General features: G+C 59.6%; 1 protein-coding gene across 1 annotated transcript; it reads left to right on the forward strand.

The window, feature by feature from the left end:
• The first annotated feature begins 1,722 nt into the window (after nucleotides 1–1,722).
• On the forward strand, nucleotides 1,723–23,233 carry GGT1 (gamma-glutamyltransferase 1). Its single transcript, XM_004443094.3, has 15 exons — nucleotides 1,723–2,255; nucleotides 3,397–3,625; nucleotides 11,694–11,867; nucleotides 12,417–12,581; nucleotides 13,131–13,261; nucleotides 13,414–13,500; nucleotides 16,370–16,562; nucleotides 16,949–17,106; nucleotides 18,091–18,240; nucleotides 18,717–18,853; nucleotides 21,555–21,742; nucleotides 21,947–22,074; nucleotides 22,171–22,283; nucleotides 22,357–22,470; nucleotides 22,815–23,233. The coding sequence occupies exons 4-15, from the start codon at nucleotides 12,421–12,423 to the stop codon at nucleotides 22,959–22,961; spliced, it is 1,707 nt and encodes a 568-aa protein (XP_004443151.1). The 5' UTR covers nucleotides 1,723–2,255; nucleotides 3,397–3,625; nucleotides 11,694–11,867; nucleotides 12,417–12,420; the 3' UTR covers nucleotides 22,962–23,233.
• The last annotated feature ends 1,561 nt before the right edge of the window (nucleotides 23,234–24,794 follow it).

Raw genomic sequence — 24,794 nt, forward strand, 5'->3', positions numbered from 1 at the left:
CCTTCTCCCCTGCCATCTGCCAGCTGGACCCAGCAGCCTCCCCTCCCCCTCTCCACAGCCAGCGTTGTCCTGGGGCCACGTTGGCAACACAGGTTTCCTCCTTGGCAAACCTGCACGACTGCCCGGCGGGCCTTCCTCCAGGGCCAAGGCGCTGTAGCTGAACTGACGTGATGGGGCCAGGGACTTAAGCAGCAGCGCCATTGCCCCAGGGACCTCTCAGACCCCCTGTCCAAAGTTGGCAGCCTGGTAAGACCCTCCTCCTCCTCCCCCACAAACTCAGGGCTGGAGCTAGAGCTGGGAGGTCTCCCAGATCCTGACCATATCCTTCCAGAGGCTGAGCCAGGCCTGGACATTGTCCCCTCGAATGTAAGAAGGCTGAGATGGGATTCGGGGTGGAGGGAGGGAGTGTTGAGCCTGGATGTCATGAAGGGGGCAACCCAGGCAGTGGCGTAGGGGGATGCCCAGAGCTTAGAGTCCTGTGGAAAGCAGAACTGCCCCCCAGCCTCACCCCTCACCCCCCACCCCACCCTCTGTGTCCTTGGCTGAGTGATTCCTGGAGGACATTTTCCCAGGAAAGGAGGGAGGGTGGTGTCTAGACCCAGATCCCTGGTTGGGCCTCCCTCAGCCTCCTGTGGGGGTAGTTAGGTTGAGTTGGCTCTTAGGGACTCGTTCAGGCCTAATCTGATCTGGACAGGAGGCCCCAGAGACAGAGCTGTGCCCTCGGGAGTGGGGGCATGTTCCCCCTCACTAGCCTCCATGTGTGCTTAACTAAAGGCTGCTGGCCCTCTCCCCAGAGTTGCCTTAGGTGGCAGAACTGTGTTTGTGGAGACCCCATGAGTGGGGTGGGGGCTGTGATATTGCCCTCTCAGCCCCCAGGGCTGATGTGGGGGTTCAGGGACTTGTACCGGGTCTCTTGGGGCAGCCTGGCCACCCCTGGGCAGCCAGGGAGGTAGGAGGTTGGGGAGCTAGAGAGTCAGGTGGGAGGGACACAGCTGGTCCCCAGGCCGTGCTGGGGGCATCTTGGGCCCCAAGTAGGGCCTGCCAGGAGACAAGTAGCGGTGACAGCCACACCTCTGGCTTCCCAAGCCCTTGGCCATCCGTGTGGTGGCCTGGCTGGAGTGACAGGGAACCAAGGTCCAGAGGACCCAGCAGGCAGGGTGGAGAGCTGCAGCCGGAGCTGGAACTGGACCTGCCCCACCTTAGGGCCTCTTCTCTACCCACCCAGTGGGGTAGTCAAAGCCCAGGAAGGGGAAGTCCAGCTCACAGCTGATGGTACCTCAGCAAGCAGCCAGGTGACACTGAGCCTTCTGGCAGCCACTGCAAAGAAGGACATAGGATGGTTTTGGAACTCACTAAGGGGAAGGAAGCAGATGGACGCTCTGTGGAGACGGTTTTCCCTGGAGCTGGCTCTACAGGGACAGGTTGTGAGTCTTCTGCAGGGCCAGTTACTGCCATGGGGGTCACAAGTGTGGGCTCAGGACCTGGATTTGCATCCCCTGGACCTGCTCCTTTTTGGGGGTACAAACGTAGGCAAAGTAGGTCACTGTACTAGTTTTCTGTGGCTGTCGTAACAAATCAGCACAAACTGGGTGGCTTAAAACAACAGAAATTGATTCTCTCACAGTTCTGGAGGCTAGAAGTCTGCAATCAAGGCCGTGGCAGGCCATGCTCTCTGGAGGCGCTAGGGGAGAATCATTCTTTGCCTTTCCCTAGCTTCTCATGGTTGCTGGCAGTCCTTGGCTTGTGGCTGCATCACTCCAGTCTCTGCTTCCCTGGTCACATGGGCTTCTCCCCTGTGTCTGTGCATCTCTCTTCCCGTTGCCTTCTTATAAGGACACTGGTTATTGGATTTAGGGACCCCACAATCCAGTATGATATTTTAACTGATGACGTCTACGAAGACTGTATTTCCAAATGAGGTCACATTCAGAGCTCCCGGGTAGATATGAACTTGGGAGGACACTATTCAACCCACTACTACTAGTAGTTTCTGCAAACCTCAGTTTCCTCATTTGTAAAATGGGGAAAATCAAATGTCCATCTGGCAAATATCTTAGGATTAGACACAGCAAGGAAAGAGTCGGGCACACAGTGGTGTTGGACGTGTGCAAGCTCTTTTTACCATTGAATCTTCCGTAGCTTCGTACTGTGTCCACCCGGCCCCCCGACAGCCATCGTTCGTCCATTCACTGATGACCGTTGGGCCTTGCGGAGACTCAGACAGATACAGGAGGTGGACCAGCTACCGCACAGAGGTGGGGAGCTGTGATGGGGGCCCCCAGGCACTGTGGGAACTGAGGAAGTCACCTGACAGGGAGGCAGAGGAGTTCTTTCGGAGGAGGTGGCATTGAGGCTGGGGTCTGAAGGAGGAGCACTAGCATGCAGTCCCAGTGGGAGAGCGGCACGTCAACTGCACAGAGGAAGGGGCAGGGCCCCAGAACAGCAGGAATTTATCTGGAGGGCAAAGGGGGCCTTTGAAGAGTTTTTCGGTGGGGGAGGGACACGCTCAGATTTGCAGGCTGAGCACTGGGGCTGCAGTGGGGTAACTGGTGGCCTGGGGACCCATGAGGAGGAGTTGCCAGGTGAGAGTGGTGGCCCTTGAGGGGCTGGGGTCAGGTGCTGCGGAGACGGGGTGTGAAAGTGCAGCTGAATGGGGCCAGTGAGGAGGCAGGGGCGGCTGCTCAGGGCCAGACTCTGGCTAATGTGGCCGGTGGAGGTCTGGGGAGGGTCGTTGCTTAGCCCAGGTTTGGGCATGTCGACCTGAGGCGTGTGAAACATGAGCTGGCAGGATGTTTCAGCAGGACCCAGCTGGTGAGTCCAGCTTGAAGAGGTGAAGGAGGCCACGGAGCCAAGGAGACGCCAGGAAAGAAGTGGTGGGGTGGGGCTCCTGGAAGCCCGGGTGGGCCCAGCAGGGCATGCATGGAAAGTGTTGGGCAGTTTTGGCCTCCGTGAAACCACAGATCCGCTTAGCTCGTGCAAGGTCAGGGAGTTGGGGGCGGGCTTGGGTGGGGTAGACAGACGGGCTTGGGCATGCAACCCTGAGGCTGTGGAGACAAGGGTGCGTCAGCTCTCCCAGTGACCAGGCCAGGCGCAGGGGTGGGGCTGGGGCATGGACGAGACTCAGCCTTCCTCCCCTACTCCCCGGAGCTCCCAGACACCGGAGATAATTACAAGGTGATGTGATAAATGCTACCTGTGCAGGGTCTGTGGGCAGGGAGGACAGGGTGGTCAGGAGAGGGGCACTTATGAGTTCTAAGCTCTGAGCATCAGGCAGGGACAGAGGTGGCTGAAGGCCTGGGTGTCAGAGCCATGGAGGTACCGGGGCTCACTGCAGTCTGCGCATGGCTGTCTCAGTGAATCCCTCCAACAATTGTTTTAATTGTCCCTGTTCTCCAGATGGAAATCTGAGGGCAGGAGGAGAAGACCCTGGGACATCTGTGGCTGGGGTCAAAGTTGAACCTAGAGACTCTAGAGCCCATGCCCTTGGCCGTGCTGCCGTCCTGCCTCTGAGTTTGGGAGCTGGACTTGGTCCACCAGGTGCTGGATGTTCCCAGGTATTAACGAGCTGACATCTCCGGAGGCCCACGCACTTGGCCACGCTTCAGCCTCTGGCCTCGCATCAAAGGTGGGTGCTGAAATGGTGAACACTGCAAATGGCACCAGGGGGCGTTGGCCAGGCCCTGGGGCCACGGGGGCTCTGCCCGGCCTGCAGTTGTCCAGAGCTCACCTCCACCACCACGGAGCAATACCAGCCCCTTCACCAAGCTGGAGTCTTCCTTCTGTCCCTTCAGTGGGATGTGCATGGCTTTGAGAGGCTGTGGCCAGGTAGCCAAAGGGTCTGGGGTAGCCCCTGCTCCTCTGCTCTGTGGCCTCAAGACAGCGGGCAGGATGCGAGGCCAGGCGCACCTGAAGCAGGCCGACTCTCGCAGCCTGCAGAAGACATTCCAAGGAGGCAAATTGGAGCCTGAAGTTGGGAGGAACTTGCCAACCAATCATGGTCTCACTGTCTTTAGAGGTACTGAGCTCCCCATCAGGGCAGGTGTGCAAGCTGACCTTTCTGGGGTGCTAGAGATGGGAGATCAGAGACCAAACGTTTGAGATTCTGTGATCCTTAAGTTGATTAAGATGCTCCAATGCTTGGATTCCAAGTCACTTTTGTTTAGCCAGTTTACCAAATGTCTCTTTGGTGTAGATACCAGGGGACAGTGAATATCCTGGCTGATATCAGGTTTCCTGGCTCCCAGTGGGCCCTGAGACCCTCTCCTGGCAGTTCTGGAGGATGGGTCAGGTGCTGCTTGCATCAGGACCAGCCTGTCTGGCTCACTCACTGTGAGACTCACGACTGCATTTTGGGATGTTGTGTCTCTCCCAGCCGTGGCCCCCACAGGGCATAAGGCTCACTTGGCACTTCTTGGGCTCAGGCACAGGTGCTCCCAGGACCTGACAGCAGGGCGTTGCATGACTGAGGCTGCAGTGAGATGGCACTGCAAGAAGTGGTTTGTAGCGCCTTCCCCGTGTCATGGGTCACTGTCCTGCTGAGTGGCTTTGGGCAAGTCCCTGCCTCTCTCAGGCTGCGGTTTCCTGTGCCGGGAGCATCCTTCTTGCCCCGCCAGTGCCTTGTTTTCCCAGGCACAGAGATGGGGCAGACTGAGCCTGTCAGAACAGGAAGGGCCTTGGAGGCCACTACTGGCCCATTTCTCAGAGGGGAGATGGGCCAGGTGCCCAACCACCCCCACCCACTGGACCAGCACCTTGAGCCTCCTGTCTGGCCAAGGCCCCCGAGGCACTCTAGGTGGCTGGTGCCAGCACAGGAGGTGTGATTAGGAGATGAAAGACAATGGGATGGTGGGGTGGCGCCCTCCTTGCTGCCTTGGCAGCTGCCCCCAGCTGGAGGCCAGCCCGGCCCAGGAAATGTCCTAAAGGAACAAGGACACAGAGAGCCCAGCTCGACCAACCCCCAGCCAGCACCCCCATCAACACTCCCTTCTTCCCACAGCCCCTGCCCTCTGCCTGGCTCCCGGAACGGAACCAGCTGAGGAGCTAATGGTCACCCACCAGGATCTTAATGAGTGAGCCAAGGTTAATGGGTTACCCAGCCAGGTGATACATTCACCAGCCTCCTTGGGCTCTCAAAGTCCAGATGCACTGGCCTGGCCTTCGAGATCTGAGTTCAGCCACTTCCGTTTCTGGCTTTGATGCTTTAGGGTTCAGGAAGGGCCCAGGGAAGTCAAGACTCTCTCTTGTGCCCTCACTGCTCCCAGAGATGCCTCCAGTGCCTGGCCTCCAGGCTCAAGTGGTTCCCCCTGCCTGGCATGTCCTTGCCAATCCAGTCGCAGCTCTGCCCTGATTCCCAAACCCCCCTCACGGTGTCTGCCTCTTTCTCTGGGCCCTGGGCTCCTCCTCCTCCTTGGCTGACCATACTAGCCCATCTCCAATCCTGTGGGAGCTCCTTGAGAGAAGAATCTGGACAGGCCAGGATTGGATGGGGGGAGGCGATGAATAAGTGTATCAATGAGTGATGAATGATGAATGAATGAGTTTAAACCAGGGCCATGCTAGTGGTAGCAATTCTGCCATGTGTGGACCTCAGAGGCACAGGTAGGCGTGAGTCTGCCAGCCCTGTGGGGGCACCCGCTCCATCTCATTTGATGGGCTGGAGCAGGTGGGGGCATGAGCCGACAGCTCCATCCCCCGCCCCCACTGTCTTGTGTCCTCCATCAGCCTGCCTGCTCATGACCCCAGAAAGCTGGGGGATGAGGAAGGACTCCCCTGGGTCATGTGACTCCCTTCAGTCCAGGTGACCAGGGTCCTTGCAGCTATAGCCTATAGTCATGCTACTGCAGCCCGAGGGGCAAGGAGTGGGTATGTTTGGAGGGGTGTCCCCTACCCTGGAGTCATGGAGAGGGTCTTAGGCTCCTCGGGCCTGGTGGGGCCTCAGATGCTTGCATCCCACCCCACAAGGGGGCAGGCATCTGGCTGTGCCCAGCGCTGTGTGACCGCTCTCTGGACATCCTAAGTAGGGAGAGTCCACCTCCTCCTAGGGGACCCTTGGTCTGACTTGCTTGTCCCTGAAACCCAGCCTCATTCAGCCCCACTGAGGCCTGCAAAGCTCAGGTTTCTCATTCAGGGTTTGGGACCTCACTGGGCTCAGAGAGGCCCACAGCTGTCCCAGGTCACACAGCCCCAGGGTCAGGACCAGGAGCCAGCCATCTTTCCACCTGGAAAGGTTCCTGTGCCTTTAAAGCCTCTCCCCAGCCCAGGCCAGCAGGGGGAGGGAGGGGAGGAGCTGGGTCACAGCTGGGCACTGGGGACTCGGCTCTGTGCTGGAGATTAGCAAGAGGACCAACCCAGGAGCCAGGTAGGCCCTATGGGTGTCTGTCTGCACCACAGTGCTGTGTGACCCCAAGTGCAGCTTACCCTCTCTGAGCTGCTGGACATTGTAGGTGGGGGAAGCTCAGGGAGCTTCTGGAGGCCTGGGTTCCAGCCCCAGCTCTGCCAAGTGCTAGCCTGCTCTGAAGGAATCTCTCTTCTGCTCGAGACTCAGTTTATGCACCTGTGTAATGGGAGTGAGCTGCCCTTCAGGGTGACGGGGGTGGGGCTCATGTGGATGGATCCTGCAGAGAGGTTGCACAGATGGGCAGAGTCTTAGGTTCTTTGTTTTTTGTCTGGTAAGTGGGTTTGAGGCTGCCTTCTGGCTCACTCTGCCACAGGTGTGGGATGGGTGGAGGAGGACCGGGTGGAGCCGCCTGACTTCTCTGAAGAAGCTACAGCACCCAGAGGTGGACTTCTTGGATGTAAGAGGAAGGAGTGCAGCATGGAGAAACTGAGGCCCAGGTGGATCTGGGAGCCTAGGCTGGGGAGAGTTGCTGGGGCGTCAGGTCTGGAGTGGAGCTGGAGCTGTGATGGGGGCTATGGCGCTGTGTCCTCAGGCCATGCTTGCCGCTCTGGCGTTCTGGTTGTGGCTGTGGTGGGGCTGGAGCAGGGTTGGTTGTGCAAGGAGTCATTGCACAACTCTAGGGGCCGCCTGCCACCCTGTGGTCATCGCAGGCATGTATGGCTATTTTGAAACGTTTCCGGCAGGTAGTGGTTATCAAGTCTTGGTCCTTTTTCTAATTTTCAACCCTATGCCACCAAGGTAGGCAGTGAGGGAGACAAATCTCAACTCTGGGTCTGGGTATTGGTAAGCTTCCCATCCAGGGGTGTGGGCAGGGTGCGGAGAGCTGTGTTCTCATGCCCAGGGGAGTGACTCCTCGCTGTGGGCTGCCAGTGATAGGGCCGGAGTGGGTCCCAGGCTCACCTGCCGGTCCATGTGCCTCCTGGGGCCAGCTGACCTTGGCTCAGTTGCTTCTACCTAAGCCTCCGTTTCCTGTCTGTGAATGGGTTTGGGGCTGGGCCCGGGTTTCACCCCTGTGGCTCTGGGGCAGTGGTGACACAGCTGACAGCTGGGTTGGAGGATTAATAGAGAAACTCCAGGCTGGCTGCTCTGTCATTGCCTTCTCATACTCCCCTCTCTGCTGCATCCTGGGAGCCTGCTCCACTGGCCCTAAATTCAGCTTAGGGGTGTGTGTGTTGGGAGGGGGTGGTGCTGATGGCAGAGTCAGTATCTCTGGTGCGTGAGGCTTGCACATTCCTGGGGACAGGGAGCTCACCATCTTTTGTGCGTAGGACAGGAGCCGTGGGGTCTGGAGAAGACCTCCAGCCCCACTCCTGCAGCCTTTCCTGGAGTGACCTTTGCTGGGCAGACCCACTACCCCCAGGTCCCCTCTCTGCATATAGGGGGTTGGGGGCTGACCGGGACAGAATGTGACCCACTCAACATGTGAGGAAGGGCCTTCTTTGTTCTGTATGTCATGCCTCTCTGTTGACAGGGCCTTTGATGAGACACCTTCCCTCCTGTCTCCTCTCCCTGGAACTTGCAGCTGCTTCTAGACTTCGCTCGTGTCCCATCACAGGCAGCTCTCTGTCTTCTAACTTGTCCCTGCCCCAATTTTTCCTGTTGGGGTCACCTGTGGAGTCTGGGCCATGCTCTGACCACTCAGACAGTCCTCCAGTCCTCATGCTGCTGCTGATACCGCTGTGTCTCTTGCCATCCCAGGCAGGGAGAAAACGGCAGAGCAGGCTCAGGCTAGGGACAGAGCCCTGTGGCTCTCCACTGCAGACCCCTCCCAGCCGACTGCCCTGCCAAGCAGCCACTCAGGCAGGCCCAAATCCCCTGCCAGTCCCTGGCTCCTGCGCTGTTCATCTTCCCAGTCACCTTGGTCTGCAGGGGTATCGAGGGGCAATGTCCAGGGAGAGAGCTCCATCATAGCACCCCCATACTGGGGCCATTTAGGATTTCATAGGAGTGCGTTTGGTGGGTTTCATCCTAAGCCTGCTCAAGGGCAGTGGGCGACAGGACAACGCCTGTCCCGGATGCATGACCCAGGGCGGGCAGCAATATCTGGTCAGCCTCTATGTCTCCTTCTATCTATCAGATAGTGCGGCGTTGCAGGGTGGTTGTGGATTAGGGGTCACGGATGGGGGCTGCAGGGTCTCCCGGGCGGCCTAGACAGAGCTGGCCAGGGAGAAGCAGAGGGAGCCATGATCAGGAGAGATTCCTTGTCCTTGGCAGATAAAAGGCCAAGGGAGAGCGGGGAACAGTGTCTAAGTTCCCTTGGGCTGGGCCTGCAGCTGCTCCTGACTTGAGGCCTCCTTGGTGGGCTGGTCAGGGCTGCAGCAACTTGGGGGCAGATCCAGGGTGGCCAGGCCTGCACTGCTGGGCTGTGTGACTTTGGACCAGCTCTGGCCCTCTCTGGGCCCTGCCTTTCCAGGCTGTTCAGGTGGTTCCTTGGGCCTGGGGAGCTAATGTTCCTGGATAGGCGGTGGAACCAGTCTGGATGCAAGGTCCCAGGCTGTGTTCCAGCGAAGCATCTTTGGCATCTGGCTGTGGGGTGAGGTGAGGCCACTCAGATCCGGATTCTGGTCTGGTGCTCTTGTCTCCCCTGCTCCACTGCCTCAGGAGCTATCTCCGGGACACTGCCTGACCCTGGGATTCAGATGCTCTGAACAGGAACAGGGCAAGCTAGTGAGGACCTAGCCTGGGGCTCGCCTGGCGGGGCTTGCTGGCGGACTCCACTCTTTGGAGGGAACTGAGTCCGGGAGAGGGGTCCCACCTGCCTCTGTCAGCACACCTCTCCTTTCCCGTTGGGGCCACACCCCTTGCCTGCTGCCACTGCCCTGGAGACCCCAAGGGTCACTGCTGTCATGGCACCTCCCACCTCCTGCCCAGGGCCCTCCCAGGGCTGCGTGAACTTTAGTCACCTGGTGACAGGCCGAGTCACGGCACCTCCATGCTGCCATGACGTCAGCCTCTGGCCGGCCTCCCTGCCAGACTGGACCTGTCCTAGAGGACTGCCTGCTCCCTACCCTCCTCAGACACCCCCTGCAGGCCTCTCACCCCCCTGGGACTAGGTGAGCACGTGAGTTCCTCCTGCCCCTTTCTTGCCTCTGCTCTTCCTTGGAGGTCCCCACCCCCAGATCCCAGTCCTAGTTCTGAGGCCCCCTGAGGAGCTCTGCAGGGGCCGCAGGCGTGGCTCTGGGGCGGCTCCTCAGAGTGGGGGGCCCAGCCGGCACTGTGGCTGAGACTTTCCCAGGCAGACAAATCTGCCTCTTCCTCCCCGGCCAGTGCCCCAGCCCAGAGCTGTCTTCTGAGGAACAGGGGCTCTCCTGGGCCCCTGCTACCCGCCGGTCTCAGGTAAGCCCACCAGGGTCATGAGGAGTGGGGGCCGGGGTTGGAGGCCAAGTGCTGAGCCCTACCCATTCTCTGGCCTCGGTTTCCCCTCTTGACACTGATTTGGGTGAGAGCCAGGCCTCTGGGCTTGGACATTGTTTTAGTGAGTCTTTGAGAAAAACTGTGCGGTGGGGGGGTGGGAAATGGAAGCCCAGTCTCCCAGCAGGGTGTCTTCCGCAGGGCTGGGGACGTCTGCCTGCGGGGGGCTGGGCCAGGCCTCCATGCTGCCCTGCCCAGGGCGGAGGGGATGAGGGTCAGTGCTGCCCACCCCCTCCTCACTCTTCCTGGCCTTGCCGGGTGCCCCCTGCCCCTCGGAGAGCCCACTTGGGCCCTTGGGTGGATGGATGGACAGACAGATGGATGGACAGGGTGGGCTGGAGCCCAGACCTCAGGAGGTCATGGCTGGCTTACCCCAGGGGCCTAAGGGAAGAGAAGAGGGCCCTGAAGAGGGGATCAGCAGACAGCCCCAAGCCTGGGAGAAATGAGACCATGCCCCCAAGGTGCTGGTGTGCCCTTGCCCAGTGGACAGGACTGTGGTGGCTCCTTGGCAAATGTGGCTGCGTCTATGCTGGGGAGGAGGTCACTGGCCCCCATCCTGTCTGCCCCGCCCCCCACTGCATGTGACGGGAAAGTTCTGTGTCCGGAACAGACGCCATATGTTACCAGCCCGGCTCCTGTGGTCCCTCAGATCTCCCAGCATAGCTGTGTCCATCAGGAACTCTTAACCTTGACCCAGCCTCCCTGCCAGGGCCCAGGGTGTGCCCCGAGGGCTGTCAGGCCTGGCAGGGGATGGAGGGCACGGACTGTCCCCAGGGGCAGTGGTGGGGGGCAGGGCCTGGTTGGCACCTCGGAGGGAGCCTTCTGTCTGCTTTTCGGAGGACTGAAGAGCAGGCGATGCCATGCTGGCGGGAGGGAGAGCAGGGAGGGGGCTGTGCAGGAGTCCAGCGGGAAATGGTGGTGCCTGGATTCTGTCAAGGTGGTCAAGGGGGAGAGGAGGGGCTGGCTTGGATCCTACTGGAGACGTGGGGTAGTGGTCTGCTGCATGATCACCTGCTGAGCCCAGGAGGAGAAAGCCCTTCCATGTTGGCATCTGTGTGCCCCCCACATGTGGGTGGGACTCCATTCCTAGCCCATTTCTGGGACACCGTGTCTGGCCCCTGGAGTTCAGACACTCTGAAAAGGGACAGAGGGAGCCAGAAAGGTCCCAGCCGGGGCTCACCAGCAGACATCTGCCTTTTGGAGGGTACTGAGTCTGGGAGAGGGGGACCCCTGCTTCTGCCACACACCTCTCCTCCCTGTTGGGGTCATACCCCTCGCCTGCTGCCACCGCCACAGGGACCCCAAGGGTCACTGCTGTCCTTCCCTGCACATCCTGGAAGGAAGTCAACAGGGAAATAAACAGCGAGCAAGAGGCTGACCAGCTTCCCTCTGCCACGCGCAGGCCTCCAGGGCGTTCCCCGGCATGGCCCAGTGTAGTCAGCAATTTCCTAGCACTTCATACCTTCCAATCTACTTAATCTTCGCAACACCCCCGAGCGGGGCGCCTCTGACACTCCCACTGGACAGACGGTCAGTGACTTGCCCGAGGCCCCACAGCAAGCAGGGAGGGGTGAGTCCAGGCCCAGACGGAGCAGGCTGGCTCCTCTCCACGCTGCACACACATGGGCTTCACCCCTTCGTCACATGATATGCTTGCCACCGAAGCCCGGCCTTGTGCAGGAGTGCCCCCGCTGTTCCTTCCTTGCTCTGTGCAGACCCTCTTGGTTGTGCCTGGGAGAAAGGCTGGGAGAATGCATACCAACATGTGAGTGGCTGACGGCCTCCTCTTCATCTCCAGAGTTCATCTGGAGGAAGAGAAACCTCACAGAGCTCCCCAGGGAGAGCCGGGCCCAGCCGGCTTCAGGGACACCCTCTGGATTTTCAGGAGAACGAGGAGGCTGCGTGGTCGGGGCATCTCTCTGGAGCAGATTCTGTGGCCACAGTCTCCTGCAGAACGTGAGGGAGACCCCAGTTATTTCACTGGCCGTTTCAGCGAAACTCTCCCAGCTGTCGTGGCCACCTCCCCAGGCAAGGCTCGGGCTCCCATCTGCTGAGGAAGGTACGCCCCTGCCCCGTGGCGGCTGATGTGACGATTTCAGGAGGAGACTGCCCCCTCTTGAGGGCACCATGGAGGCTGAATCCCACACTCTGTGGCAGGCCACTCTGGGGGACCCATGTACAGTGCTGGGCTCTGGGCTGAGGTGGGGGACACAGAAGGACTCAGGCCAAGCTTGCCCCTCATGGCGCTCCTTGCTTGGCAGTAGAGGGCTCAGCCACTGTAGAAGACAGGCAAGGCTTCTGCAGGGACGTACGAAATCTGGGGGCTCCTGGGAGGGATCCCTGCTGGAGATGGGGTCCTTACCAGGATAGGGCCAGAGGATAAGCAGGGAGGATTGAGGAGGGCAGAGATGGGGCGAGGAGCTTCTGGCGGAGGGAATGGCCTGTACAAAGGCCGGAAGGTTGGACAGGCCGCATGTGTTCTGGGCTGGAAGGAGACACGGACAGATTTCTGAGGCTTGACTTTGGGCTGTGCCCTATGGGGGTAGGGGTCAGGATGTGCCCAAGGCCAGGCTGGTGGCGGTCACCTGCTCCCGCCTTGTGCCCACAGAGCCATGAGGAAGCGGTACATGGTGCTGGCCCTGCTGGCTGCTGTGGCCCTGGTGCTCCTCATCATCGGCCTCTGCCTCTGGCTGCCCTCCTCCGGGCAACTCACCCATGTGTACTCCAGGGCAGCCGTGGCCGCGGACGCCAAGCAGTGCTCGGAGATCGGGAGGTGAGTGGGGACACAGGCCCTGGAGGACAGCCACCATAAGACGACCTGGGCCGTACTTCTGCCCCTCTGTGACTCAGTTTCCCCACCTATAAACAGGCTGTCTGGACAAGAGGTGTCCTTTCCTTGGACCTTCTCATCAGCCTCTGGTCAGTGGACAAGGGGACACTGACCGTGAGAGCAGGGTGCAGGTCTCCCCGTCCCCAGCTGGACCCCTTTTCTCAGTTCTAAAGGTGTCATCTCTTTGGATAACCTTTGCTGTTTGATGCTGTTTTAGACTCCTATCTCATATTATATACAAAGATCAGTTCCCACTTCAAGACTTAAACAGAAAAAATGTTATTAATAAAAAGTAACAATTGTTTTTTCAATTATAAAAGTCATGTACATCTGTTTGCTTGAGAACAAGGAAAATATAAGCCCATCAGTTTGAGAGTTACATTTAAAAAACAAAAACTCCTGAGAACTCCTCTTCCATCCTCCTGTGGACAGGGTGTGCATGTGGGGTGGGGACCCCACAGATTCTCACTTCCCCCCACATGCCATGGGCAGGGATGTGCTGCAGGAGGGTGGCTCAGCGGTGGACGCTGCCATCGCGGCCCTGCTGTGCGTGGGGCTCATGAACGCCCACAGCATGGGCATTGGGGGCGGCCTGTTCTTCACCATCTACGACAGCACCACACGTGAGTGCCCACAGGGAGCGGGAAGGGAACGGCCGGGGTGGGTCGTCCAGGGCTGGACTTGGGCTGGGGGCAAGCACAGCTGGGTGGGCCCTGGGCTCCTGCAGGGGGAGGGGTTGGTGTTGATCTGGCCTGCCCACCTCTTCTCCTTCCAGAAAAAGCTGAGATCATCAATGCCCGAGAGGTGGCCCCTGGGCTGGCCTACGCCAGCATGTTCAACAGCTCGCAGCAGTCACAGGAAGGTGAGGTATAAGCTCAGGGCATGGATGCAGAGCTGGGATGGGCCCCTGGGAAGGCATGAGCACACCCCTGTCCGCGGCCAGGGACAGCTCTGGCAGTTGCTGATGCCCACTCCTCCCATCCCTTCCTGACCCCATAACACCCTCCCATAATGAATGGTCAAGACCATCATCATGGAGAATAAAGGGATGGACCTTCTGTTATTTCTGCTCAGGCCCCTCCAGGGCCACCTAGTGCTAGTAATTATTACAACAGCTTGCACGTACTGGGGTCACTGGGACCAGCCCTCTGCTCAGCCCTTTTCACCAATGAGCCACTTGAATCCTCCCTGTATCCTTGATGGCAGGAGCACTGTGTTGATTCCTGTTTTATAGGTGGGGACGCTGAGGCCTAGAAAGGTCATGCAAACCAGCTGATATCACACAGCTGGACGGTGTTGAAGCTGGGATTGAACCCAGGCTGTCTAAACAGACATTCAAGTCATTCATTCATTTGTTCATTTGTGGGATAGCTCTCTGGAGTACGGGGCAGAGTCTCTCTTTTCTAACCTGGCCTTTAGCAGAGAGGAGGCTCCCAGCTCCCCAGGCAGCTGAAGGAAAGCCAGTGGCCACTAGGGGGCGCTGCTCCAAGGACCCCCCCCCCAAATGGATGGCAGGATAAGAGGTTGGAGGGGAGCAGGGGCCGGGCGCAGAGGCCATAGCAGGTCTGATCCCCCACTGTGGGCTCTGCCCTTCAGGCCAGGGCTCTGGGTGGGGCCCTGTGAGCAGCCCCTTTGGAGTCTGCTCCAACCTACAGAGTCTATGAATTTTTATACTTGCTGGGGAACTCAGAATGTGTAGAAATGAAATCACTCAGAGCGTGAGATTGCTGGAATCTTATACACTTAGCATCTTACGAATGCTTGGAATTCATTTATTTAACTAGGACTTATTAGGCACCTTCTACAGTGTCAGGGGCTGTTCCCCAAGCTGAGGTACAAAATAAAGGCAACAGATGAAATCCGGGGACCGGTCAGGCTGACATTCTGGGTGGAGAAGAGAGAGGCTGAGCAGACACGAGTGCCGCATGCTGCCGGGAAGGCAGAGGCGGGAAGGGCTGGAGAGCATGCGGGTTTACCAAGGGTGGCCTGGGCAGGGAGGGGCGCCTGAGCAAAGACCCAGAGGCAGGGGTGGGGTGGGGGGAGCCGTGCAGGTATCTGGGGGAAGAGCGAGTGACCCAGGCAGGAAGGGCAGGGACAGAGTTCTGTGGGAGCCAGTGAGGCTGCGATGAGTGACCTGGGGTCGGATGGAATGGCCCAGGTCATGTCGGACCTTGTGGGTCATCATGGTGTGGGTCATCATCTTTCTTGTCTGAAAGAGGTAGTGGGGTCCCCTGGAGTGTTTGAGTGGGAGGGATGCACCTGGCCTATGTCTGGCAGGACACCTTGGGCTGTTGCAGAAGGGTCAGGGAGAAAGCCGCCTGCCTGTCAGGTCATCTGTCAGGAGAGTGGTGGTGGGTGGCTGGTTCCTAACTCATTTGGAAGGTGGAGCCTCGGATTTGCTTATGGTTTGGGTGTGACACAAGTGCTGGGGGCCCTGGATGACCCCCGGGTTTTAGGTGTGCACCTAGAAGGACAGGGTGGCCCCTAACAGAGACCAGCAAGACTGCGGGAGGGTGGGTTTGGGTGACAGTCAGGAGTTGGGTTTTAGGTGTGTTAAGCTTGGGATGCCTTTCTCAAGTGGGTGGGTGCATCCTCAGATCTGGCCAACAGGGGAGCAGGCCAGGCCAGAGGGTAAATTTGGAAGTCTTCAGCACATAAATGGAACCTGAAGCTCTGATCTGGAGGAGGTCACCAAGAGAGTGAGTGTGGACAGAGGAGAGGAGACATGAGGAGAGCCAGGTGGGTGTGACATAGAGGTGACCTGGGAGGAGAGAGTGTTGGGTCAGGTAAGATGAAGTTGAGAGGGATCCTGGCCTGGAGGCGTGGGGGTCACTGGTGACCTTGGCGAGCAGAGTGGTACGAGAGCTTGATTGGCCTGAGGCCAGGGCAGCGTTTATTTAAGATGGGAGGAGTTGTGTGCTGGGTGTCAGACCTTCTGAGACGTGCAGATGTGCAGCAATCATAACAACCTGGCTCTCAGAACCTCGTGCCTGACTTTGGGGCGGAAGAGGCAGCTCCTGAGCCTTAGCTGCCAAGCCTGGGAGCAGCCAAAACGGCCCCGGTCATCTCAGGGGAGAAAAACAGGAGGGTGCCTGGGAGCGGGGGCTGTGGGGAATCAGGCCCAGGGGTCTGTTTCCAGAGGAGTCATGGGCTCCTTGAAGGTGAGAGCTGGAAGACAAAACTTTTTATTGTCAGATGGGGAAACTGATGCCCAGAGAGGGGATAGGGCTGGTATTTGAGGTTCTGGGACAGTAGAAAGGAGGAAGGGGGGCCCTTGCCTTGGGACCAGCCCAGCGTTGAGAGTGGCCTGGCCTGCACTGGGGACTTGGGCAGGTTCTGGTGGAGCCCTTGAGTCTTATGGGATGAGAGGCCTTGGGCCTGGGAGGCTCAAACTCAGAGATGGTAGAGGTCGAGTTTCCCCACAGTCTCGTTGTGCAACTGTGAGCCTGGCACGGGATTTCAGACATGGTGGCACCTGCAGACACAGATGTCTGGTCCTGGGACAGCAGAACCCAGCGCGCACTCCCGCCTTTGCCTCCTGTGCCCGTGTCAGACATCCCCAGCTGATCCGCTCTCCTGCCTGCGGAGTCCAGATGTGACCTCAAAACTCCTTTTCTTTCCTGAGTCTTCTTGGTCCCATCTGGGGACTGTGCCTGGGGTGCTGCCCGAGACAGCATCCCTCCTGATATCCCCTGCCTGGAGCCACTAACCATGTCCCTCTCCCTCTGCAGGGGGGCTGTCAGTGGCGGTTCCTGGTGAGATCCGAGGCTATGAGCTGGCGCACCAGCGGCACGGGAGGCTGCCCTGGGCCCGCCTCTTCCAGCCTAGCATCCAGCTGGCCCGCCAGGGCTTCCCTGTGGGAAGGGCCTTGGCAGCAGCCCTGGAGAGAAATCAGGCTGCCATTGAGCGGCACCCCACGCTGTGGTAAGTCTGTGGGCGCCGGCCTGCCCTGGGGCACAGGCTGGGCAGATGCGGCCGAGGTCCCTGCAGGCCATGAGTGGCTGGCGGAGCGCTTTCAGGAACCTGTGCTGATAGAGACGGGCTGAGAAGACACAAACCCCTTCCCACCTGTGTGGGGACACATTCTGAGCCTGGTGCATGGGGTCCTGGCTTGTGTGTCCTGTGTGGCAGGGGACTCTAGAAGGCATGGGCTGGACACCGGGAAGATGAGCCATGAGTGACAGGGCCATTCACCTGTGGACAGGTGCCAAGTGCCCCTTGTTCTCATCTCCTTGTATTGGGGGGTGGGTGGAGGTGGTCTGGCTGAGCCCGCCCCACCTGTCTGCCTCACGGGAGCCCCTTTGCCCCAGCGAGGTGTTCTGCCGGAATGGGAAGGTGCTGCAGGAGGGGGACACAGTGACTATGTCGAAGCTGGCTGACACATACGAGACGCTGGCCTTTGAGGGTGCCAAGGCCTTCTACAACGGGAGCCTCACAGCCCAGATTGTCAAGGACATCCAGGAGACTGGTGAGCAGGTGACCCCGGGGGCCTGGGAGGAGGTCCTCCAGTCCTGCCTGGGCTGGGCACCGCGCCCTGAGGAAGCACCTGGCAGAGGAGGGTCATAGCTATGTTGCAGTCAGTGACAGGCCACATGGATCCACAGCTCCTGGTTAGTTCAAAGCCGAGAGAGACCGTGCAGGAGACAAAGACCCCGGAAGGTAAATTCAGGCATAGGCAGGAGCTGGGGCTGGGGAAGCACTAAAGTGCAGACCTGGGAGGACTTCCTGGAGGAGGTGATGCTTAAGCTACAGATGAGGTTGGACTTTGTAGGCAGAGAGAGGAAGGGCATTCCTGGCAGAGGGAACAAGCTAAGGCCCGGAGAGAGGGTTTTAATTCTCTGGGAGAGTCACAGGGGATGAGGGTGGACTTGGTGAGGAGGCATTGGAGGGGCTGCATGCAGAGTCCTGCGGTCGAGATGTTGTGGGACAGATTCTGATGGATTCGGGCCTGAGAGCCCAATGCTGTCTCTCCATCCCCGAGCTGAGGCCTGCTTCATATGTTATTTTTTGTCGATGTATCAGGGAGGAGGGTGATCAGCACATTGACGCCAGAAATTAGCCTGTAAATACCTCGTCTGTCTGGAGCTGTTTCCCAGGAGAATTACGAGCCTCCCTCCACCCACCCATTAGTCACGGGAGGAGGGGGCTGAGAGGGGGGAGATGGAAGCAGATATTTTCCACTTAGAGAAGACCCTCTGGCCACCAAGAGGGATGGCAAACTGGGATGCCAGCAGGGCAAGCAGGTTGAGGGTGGCTGACCCGGGCCTGGCCGTGGGGACATGGCACTGTCGGGGAGGACAGAGAGGCTGGGGGGCCAGTGGGGAGGCAGAGGGGTGGGTCCTTCCAGGATGGGCAGGGCTCTCAGCTTGATGGCCGTGGCCCCCCAGTAGTGCAGCCCCATCCCCGCGTCCACCCTCCCTGCCCCCCCCACTGAGTTGCTGTCCCACTGCAGGGGGCATTGTGACAGCCGAGGACCTGAACAACTACCGTGCAGAGCTGATCGAGGACCCACTGAGCATCAGCCTTGGGGACGCCCAGCTCTATATGCCCAGCGCCCCGCTCAGTGGGCCCGTGCTGGCCCTCATCCTCAACATCCTCAAAGGTGAGCTGTCCCGCCGTGGCCCTGCAGGGGGCAGTGCGGAGTGAGGGGCGGCGCTTGGGGGCTGGAGGAGGAGTGGTTGGGAGGGAGAGAGGTGCGAGCGGTGTCCCTGGGGGTGAGATCAGCCTTTGCACAAGTTCAGGGGTGAGGATCTGGCCTGCCCCAGGCACCCAGTGCTGGAAGTTCACGGCCAGGGGCAGGTCCAGAGAGCACTTCTGGTAAATCTAAGCCCTCATCTGCGACCGCGTGGACTGGATAGCCTTCTGGCTGGACATGTGACGCCCAGGCCCTTGCCTTGTTCCACCCTTACCTGCCTCCTAAGTGGCCACTGCTGTTGATTGTTAAATGTCACCCTTCTCAAGGTGGGCCAGGGTTCAGGGAGGTGTGAGCCCACCCCAGGGCACCCAGCTGTCTTGGCCGAGCTGGGATGTCCCAAGGGCCCTGGGGCTGCCAACGTGCACCCGGCTCTGTCCAACCAGGGTACAACTTCTCCCCGGAGAGCGTGGAGACACCTGAGAAGAAGGGCCTGACCTATCACCGCATCGTGGAGGCCTTCCGGTTCGCCTATGCCAAGAGGACCCTGCTTGGGGACCCCAAGTTCGTTGATGTGACTGAGGTGAGGAGCAGCGGCTGGCCCCAGATGGGTAGGGGGCCTGCCATGGAGGTGCCGGGAGAGCTCCCTAGGGCCACCCCAGCCTCATGCATGCTTTATTAATCCATTCCCACCACCAACTTTGGTGTCAGTCCTACTATGTGCTTGGATGGACTGGTGACCCCGAGTCCTGGCCTCTGCCTCATTTTACTCACAGAGTGACAGACTTGGTAATGAGTTATTAGTGCCCCCACCCCTGCTCAGGTCACACTCCCACCTCAGGGCCTTTGCACATGCTGTGCATTTGGCCTAGAGGGTTCTGGAGTTGTCGGTGCTGAGGTGAGGAACACACGGGGGGATGTGGCAGCCCTCAGGAGTGATGAGGAAGATGGATGAGGGGGAGAGGCCCAGCATTCCAGGGAGGCAGAGGCCTCAGCCACCTGCCCCCTGGTCACACCCAGGAGCTAACGCTTCCCAGATCCCCACCCAGGCCCTGCACCGCCCAATCCACTCACTGCCAGGTGCCCCAGCTCCAGCATGGGCCCCCACTGCGACCCCCATCACGTCCCTCCTTACCTACATGGATCCCCACATCCTGGGGTAGACCTGCAGAGGCCCCACACTGATCTGTGCCTCCCAAGCGGGGCCTCAGCTGTCCAGCAGCCCCTCTGCCCTCCAGGGTCTCTTCTACCTGAAGACAATTTTGTACCCACTACTCGTCACTGCAGCCAGTGATCTGGTGTCTCGTGTCCCTGAAGTGACAAAAGCCACTGCCCTGCACCCACTCTGTCCTCCCTCCCGGCTCGGGCCAGCCCTTCTGTTCACCCCTCACTGACTCGGCACACCCTTCCTACAACGCCGCTCTGCCTCCTGGGTTACCATTCTGCCCTTTTGGATGGGTCATTCCCAAGAGAGGTGCATGCTGCTGTCGCTCCAGAACCCTCCAGCTGCTGCCCCATTCCTCGGCTCACCCTCAGAGCAAACTTGGCTGGCTCCGTCCTCTCTGGAGCCCCTCCTTTCGGGCTCTGCCCTTCCTCACTCCACACCCACGCCGCCAGATCCCCCCGCCCCCACATCCAGCCTCAGTTTCCCCTTCGGGCCCCTCTCAGCAGCATCTCACACAATTCGCTACCTCCTCCTTCTTGCCTCAACTTTGTGTTTTGTGAAGTTGTGGACATTTTGCCACATTTCCTTCCTCTCCCCTGTCTCGCTCCATCTCTCTCTCCATCTCCATGTTGTCCCCTGAGTCAGGGGACAGTAAGTCACAGATACAGTACTTCAGATTGTATCTCCTAAGAGTGAGGACTTCCACACACTGACATCGAGGCCACATGACCTTCAGACGCCTGCGTTGGAGTGTCCCCAAGGGTCCCGGTGTCTTTTAGGACCAGCGCCCACAGAGCTCACACCTTACAGTTGCTGTTAGGAATCTCCAGGCTCCTAACCTACAAGAGGCCCGCCAGCTGTTGTGTTGGTTTTTAAAGCCCAGGGCTGTTGTCTCCAGAATGTCTCACATCCTGGACTTCACTTTCTGTTTCCTTGGAAGTAGATTCAGGCAGAACGTTTTCGCTTTGGATTAGTCAGTTAATCCGTGGGGTGTTGCTGGAAACTTCTGGAGGCATTTCCTTTGCTCGGCCCCCGAGGCTCTTCCTCGCTGGTGCCTCCCTCCTCTCCTCTCTCTCTGCCTGTCCTCTCCTCTGTCTGCCCTCGCCTCCCTGGGGACCCTGTCCAGGCTATGGCTTTAAGCAGCCACCCGAGGCCGGCATCTCCGCGTCTATCCCTCAGCCCACCCGTGCCTGTGAACTCCACACACATGGGTCCCCCACCCACCTGAGCCAGCTCTTTGGTGTCCAAAGGGCACCTGTCCAGATTCAAGTTCCCGACTGTCCCCAGCACTGCCTGTTCCGCAATTTCACCTCCCCAGTTAACAGCCACTCTGGACTGAAGACTCCGGGACCATCCACTCCTCTTTCTCTCCTACCTGGGCAAGCCACCATCATCTCTCCCCTGGTCAAGGTCATAACCTCCCAACTGGGTTCCACTCTATTCCCCACACGGCCACCAGAAGCATCCTGTGAAAACACCCACTGGCCTGCTCACACCTCTGCCCCAAGCCCGTGTGGTTCAGAGCAAAAGCCAAAGTCTTTATGGGGCCTATGAGGACCTATGGGAGTGGCCCTTCCAGCATCTTCAACCTCCTCTCTTCCTAACCCCATTCACTGCCTGCCTGTCCTCACAGGCCTGCCTCAGGGCCTTTGCATTTGCCATCCAGGTCTCATTCAGGGCTCACTTCAGATGTCATCTCCTCTGAGAAGCCCTCCCTGACCATTTCACCCTCATCTGTCCCTCTCCATCCCCCTTAGCTGGCTTGTTCTTTCCAGCACATCCCTGCCTGCCTTTGTCTTCTCTGATGTGAGGGCGGGGAACTGTGTTGGTTCCCTGTGGATCCCCCCGTGTTGGGCACACACTATAAGCTCACTGAATGAATGAATGATTGAATGCAGCGAGAGTGAGGCTTGAGGGACAGAGAGACAGACATTCAGAGTTGCTGGAGTGCAACAGAGACAGGGGGTGAGAGAGGGGGTCAGATGGGCCACGTGAGATTTAGGGTATAGGAGAGTTGTGGTCAGAGCCGTGACTGGGGGCTTCCTGAGAGCTGCTCGCACAAGCCTGTGCCCCCTCCCTGCACCCCCACCTCCTCAGGCCAGCTCTGGGGTCTTGGCAGGTGATCCACAACATGAGCTCCGAGTTCTTTGCCGCCCAGCTCCGGGCCCGGATCTCTGACGACACCACTCACCCGACCTCCTACTACGAGCCTGAGTTCTACGCACCGGACGACGGGGGTACCGCCCACCTGTCCGTGGTCGCGGAGGACGGCAGTGCCGTGTCGGCCACCAGCACCATCAACCTCTAGTAGGGGCTGCCAGGTGGCCTGGGTGGGCCAAGGGCTGCCTGCCTGTCCTAGAAGGGGGCTCCATCAACCCCTTTCGTGATGGGAAACTGAGGCCCCACCTTAGTAGAGCGCTTGCCCCGAGCTTATCATGGGGGTCAAGTTGGAGCTTTGGTGGGTGGGTGGGGGCCAGGCGGTCAAAGCTGACTGACCCAGCCTGTCTGTAGCTTCGGTTCCAAGGTGCAATCACTGGTCAGCGGGATCCTGTTCAATGACGAGATGGATGATTTCAGCTCCCCCAACATCATCAACGAGTTTGGGGTGCCCCCCTCACCGGCCAACTTCATCGAGCCAGGTGTGGGGTGGGGGGCTTGGGAGGGGTGGGGGCTGGTGTCTCGGGCAGGCAGCTGACCATCATCTCTGTCCTTTTTTGCCCGCCTGCCGGCCACAGGGAAGCAGCCACTCTCATCCATGTGCCCGGCGATCATTGTAGGCCGGGATGGCCAGGTCCGCATGGTGGTGGGTGCTGCTGGGGGCACGCAGATCACCACGGCCACTGCGCTGGTATGTGCCACCCTTCTGTCCCCCCAGCCCCTGCCCCAGGCCATGCTGACCCCATCCCCACCACCACCCCTAGGCCATTATCCACAGCCTGTGGTTCGGCTATGACGTGAAGCGGGCAGTGGAAGAGCCCCGGCTGCACAACCAGCTTCTGCCCAACACCACAACGCTGGAAAAGGACATTGATGAGGTGGGGCGGGTGGGGAAACCAAGTCACAGTGGGGGGCCACAAGGTGTCCTGGGATGGGGGCCTGGATTTCCTGAGTCATCACAGAGTAGACGATGGCTGGTGTCCTCTGCCTGGGATAGATGACCCTTGTGCCCGTGGCCTGGGCCATCTTGAGTTCCCCTGGAGTGAGAGCCAGGCCATCTGCTCGAAGAGACTCAATAGGCCCAGCTGCCCCCAACTTGCTCTTTCTGGTCACTTGGCCGGAAATGGCACTGTCTGGGTCTGTGAAGCCCATGACCACACAGGTGTGGTTCAGATGGCATCTGGGGCCCCACTGAGGCCTCTCTCTCCCCTCCTACCCCCAGGCAGTGGTTGCAGCCCTGAAGACCCGGCATCACTACACAGAGGTCACTTCCACCTTCATCGCTGTGGTGCAGGCCATCGTCCACACGGCCAGTGGCTGGGCAGCTGCTTCAGACTCCAGGAAAGGCGGGGAGCCTGCTGGCTACTGAGTACTCAGGGTGGGCGAGGCTGACTGGCAACCCAGGGATGAGATGCCCACCAGGGCTGGGAGTGGGACTCTGGGGGACTTGCTTCCCCTGTGAGTGGCAAAGCAATGCAATAAACGAGGGCCACAGCGCCAGGCTCTGGGCCATTTTGCCAGCTGGCTCCCGATTCCCTGGACCTCAGCATCCTGTGTGTGAAATGGTGTCGTCCAACAGGGAAGGATGCAGATGGGAGTCAGAGGTCTTCACACCTCAGGCCCTGGAGCTAGCCTCAGCATTTTCACCAGAGCCCGGCCGCTGGGGTGGGGGGGACACGCAGGGCAGGCCCATGCCAAGCACTGTTTTTTTTTTTTCACTCTGAGCCCCAGAACCAGGGGCCAGGCCGTCCCTCCCTGGGCTGGCCAGCCGCACTTCCTAGTGTCGGCCACCAGGGGGCGCAATGGCCCTGGCATTTGCTTGGGCAGAGAGCGGCCCGCCGATGCTGGGAATGCCCATACCTTCTCAGTCCAGTGGGTGTCCCAGCTCACCCTGCCCAAGACACACGGAGGTGAAGCTGAGTCTGAGGAGTGCGATTGGGCAAGAGGCTGGAGCGAAACATGTTAGTCAGAGCCAGGCCCTGGGGGCTTTCCAACACAAACCCAGAGTGAAACCCAAGCTGTGTTCAGCTCCAGAAGGAGGCCCAGTTCTCAGGGAACAGAGAACTGGAAGAGGTTCCCAGATCCCAGAGGGTCAGGGCTGGGGCCGGCAGGCAACCGGGAGCTCAGCCCAGAGAGGGCGGGTCCCAAAGGGACTGCCCAACACAGCATCCTGCTTCCTCCACCGAAGGAAGCCCCCCTCGGGGTCTGCTAAGTTGTCCTTTACACACAGCTGTAGTGCCTGAGGAGGGTGCTGGGAAAGGTTGGGGGAGGCGGGCAGGGGAGAGGGATCACAGCCCAACAGCCAGATCTCTCTGCTGAGCAGTGAGCACAAGTGGGGCCCCTGAGGGCAGGGGCACAGGGGCCAGGAGAGGCCAGGTCTGGGCTCTCTTTCATGAGGCAGGAAAACCTGGGGCTTCCAAAGTGCACACAGGGAGATGGGGTTTTGGCCTGCAGAGAGTGCCCCCCGCCCCCGTCTGAGCCCTGAGCCCTGGAGGGTGGCATCTCTGGGGTCCCCGGGGGAGAGGATGGAGGCTGGGCTAGTGGGGTATGCAGGTCACTCCTTAGCCCTCATTTTGGCCCCAGAGAAAAGGCCATGGTCCATTTTCAGGGGAGAAACTGAGGCCTGAGGGGTGGGCCTTGTTCCTGGTGGAGGTGGGGGCTGGCCCTGAGGCTCCCTGGGCCCCGGAAGGTGGGCAGGGTGCACCTGGTTCCTTAGGCCCCATGGGTCTCAGCCGAAGGCACCCCTGGGTGCTGGGGAATTGGTTTCCCTTCTCTTTCCTCCCCATCATCTCCTGACCCTCACTCCCTGGACAAGGACATTCAGGGCCCTTCCTGGCTGGGCCTCCTCTGTCACATCTCTGGCCAGGCCATTGTGATGTCCATTCCTTTCCTGGGCCTTTGCTCCAGCAGTCCCTGTATCTTGGCCTCTGCCTGACGACAATGGCTGGGGAGGGGGGGGATGTCCCACCCCCAACTCTGCCGACCCCACTGTCCCTGTCTCCCAGCGGGTGGGCTGGCCCTGGCTCAGGAATGCACTTTGGTTTCTGGTTGAGCAATGTCACTGGCGGCGTGGGGGGCGGGTGGGGGCGGGGGGACGTGCCAGCAGCCCCCTCCACCCCATGAGGCAGTGGTGGGAAGTGGCCTAGGGGAGAGCCCCCCCAGCAGCCTCTCCAGTGCAGGCTGACCACCTGCACCTCGATTT

Source organism: Ceratotherium simum, chromosome 35 (assembly GCF_057802395.1).
Source record: "Ceratotherium simum simum isolate JZ-2026a chromosome 35, ASM5780239v1, whole genome shotgun sequence".
NCBI classification, from domain to species: Eukaryota; Metazoa; Chordata; class Mammalia; order Perissodactyla; family Rhinocerotidae; genus Ceratotherium; species Ceratotherium simum.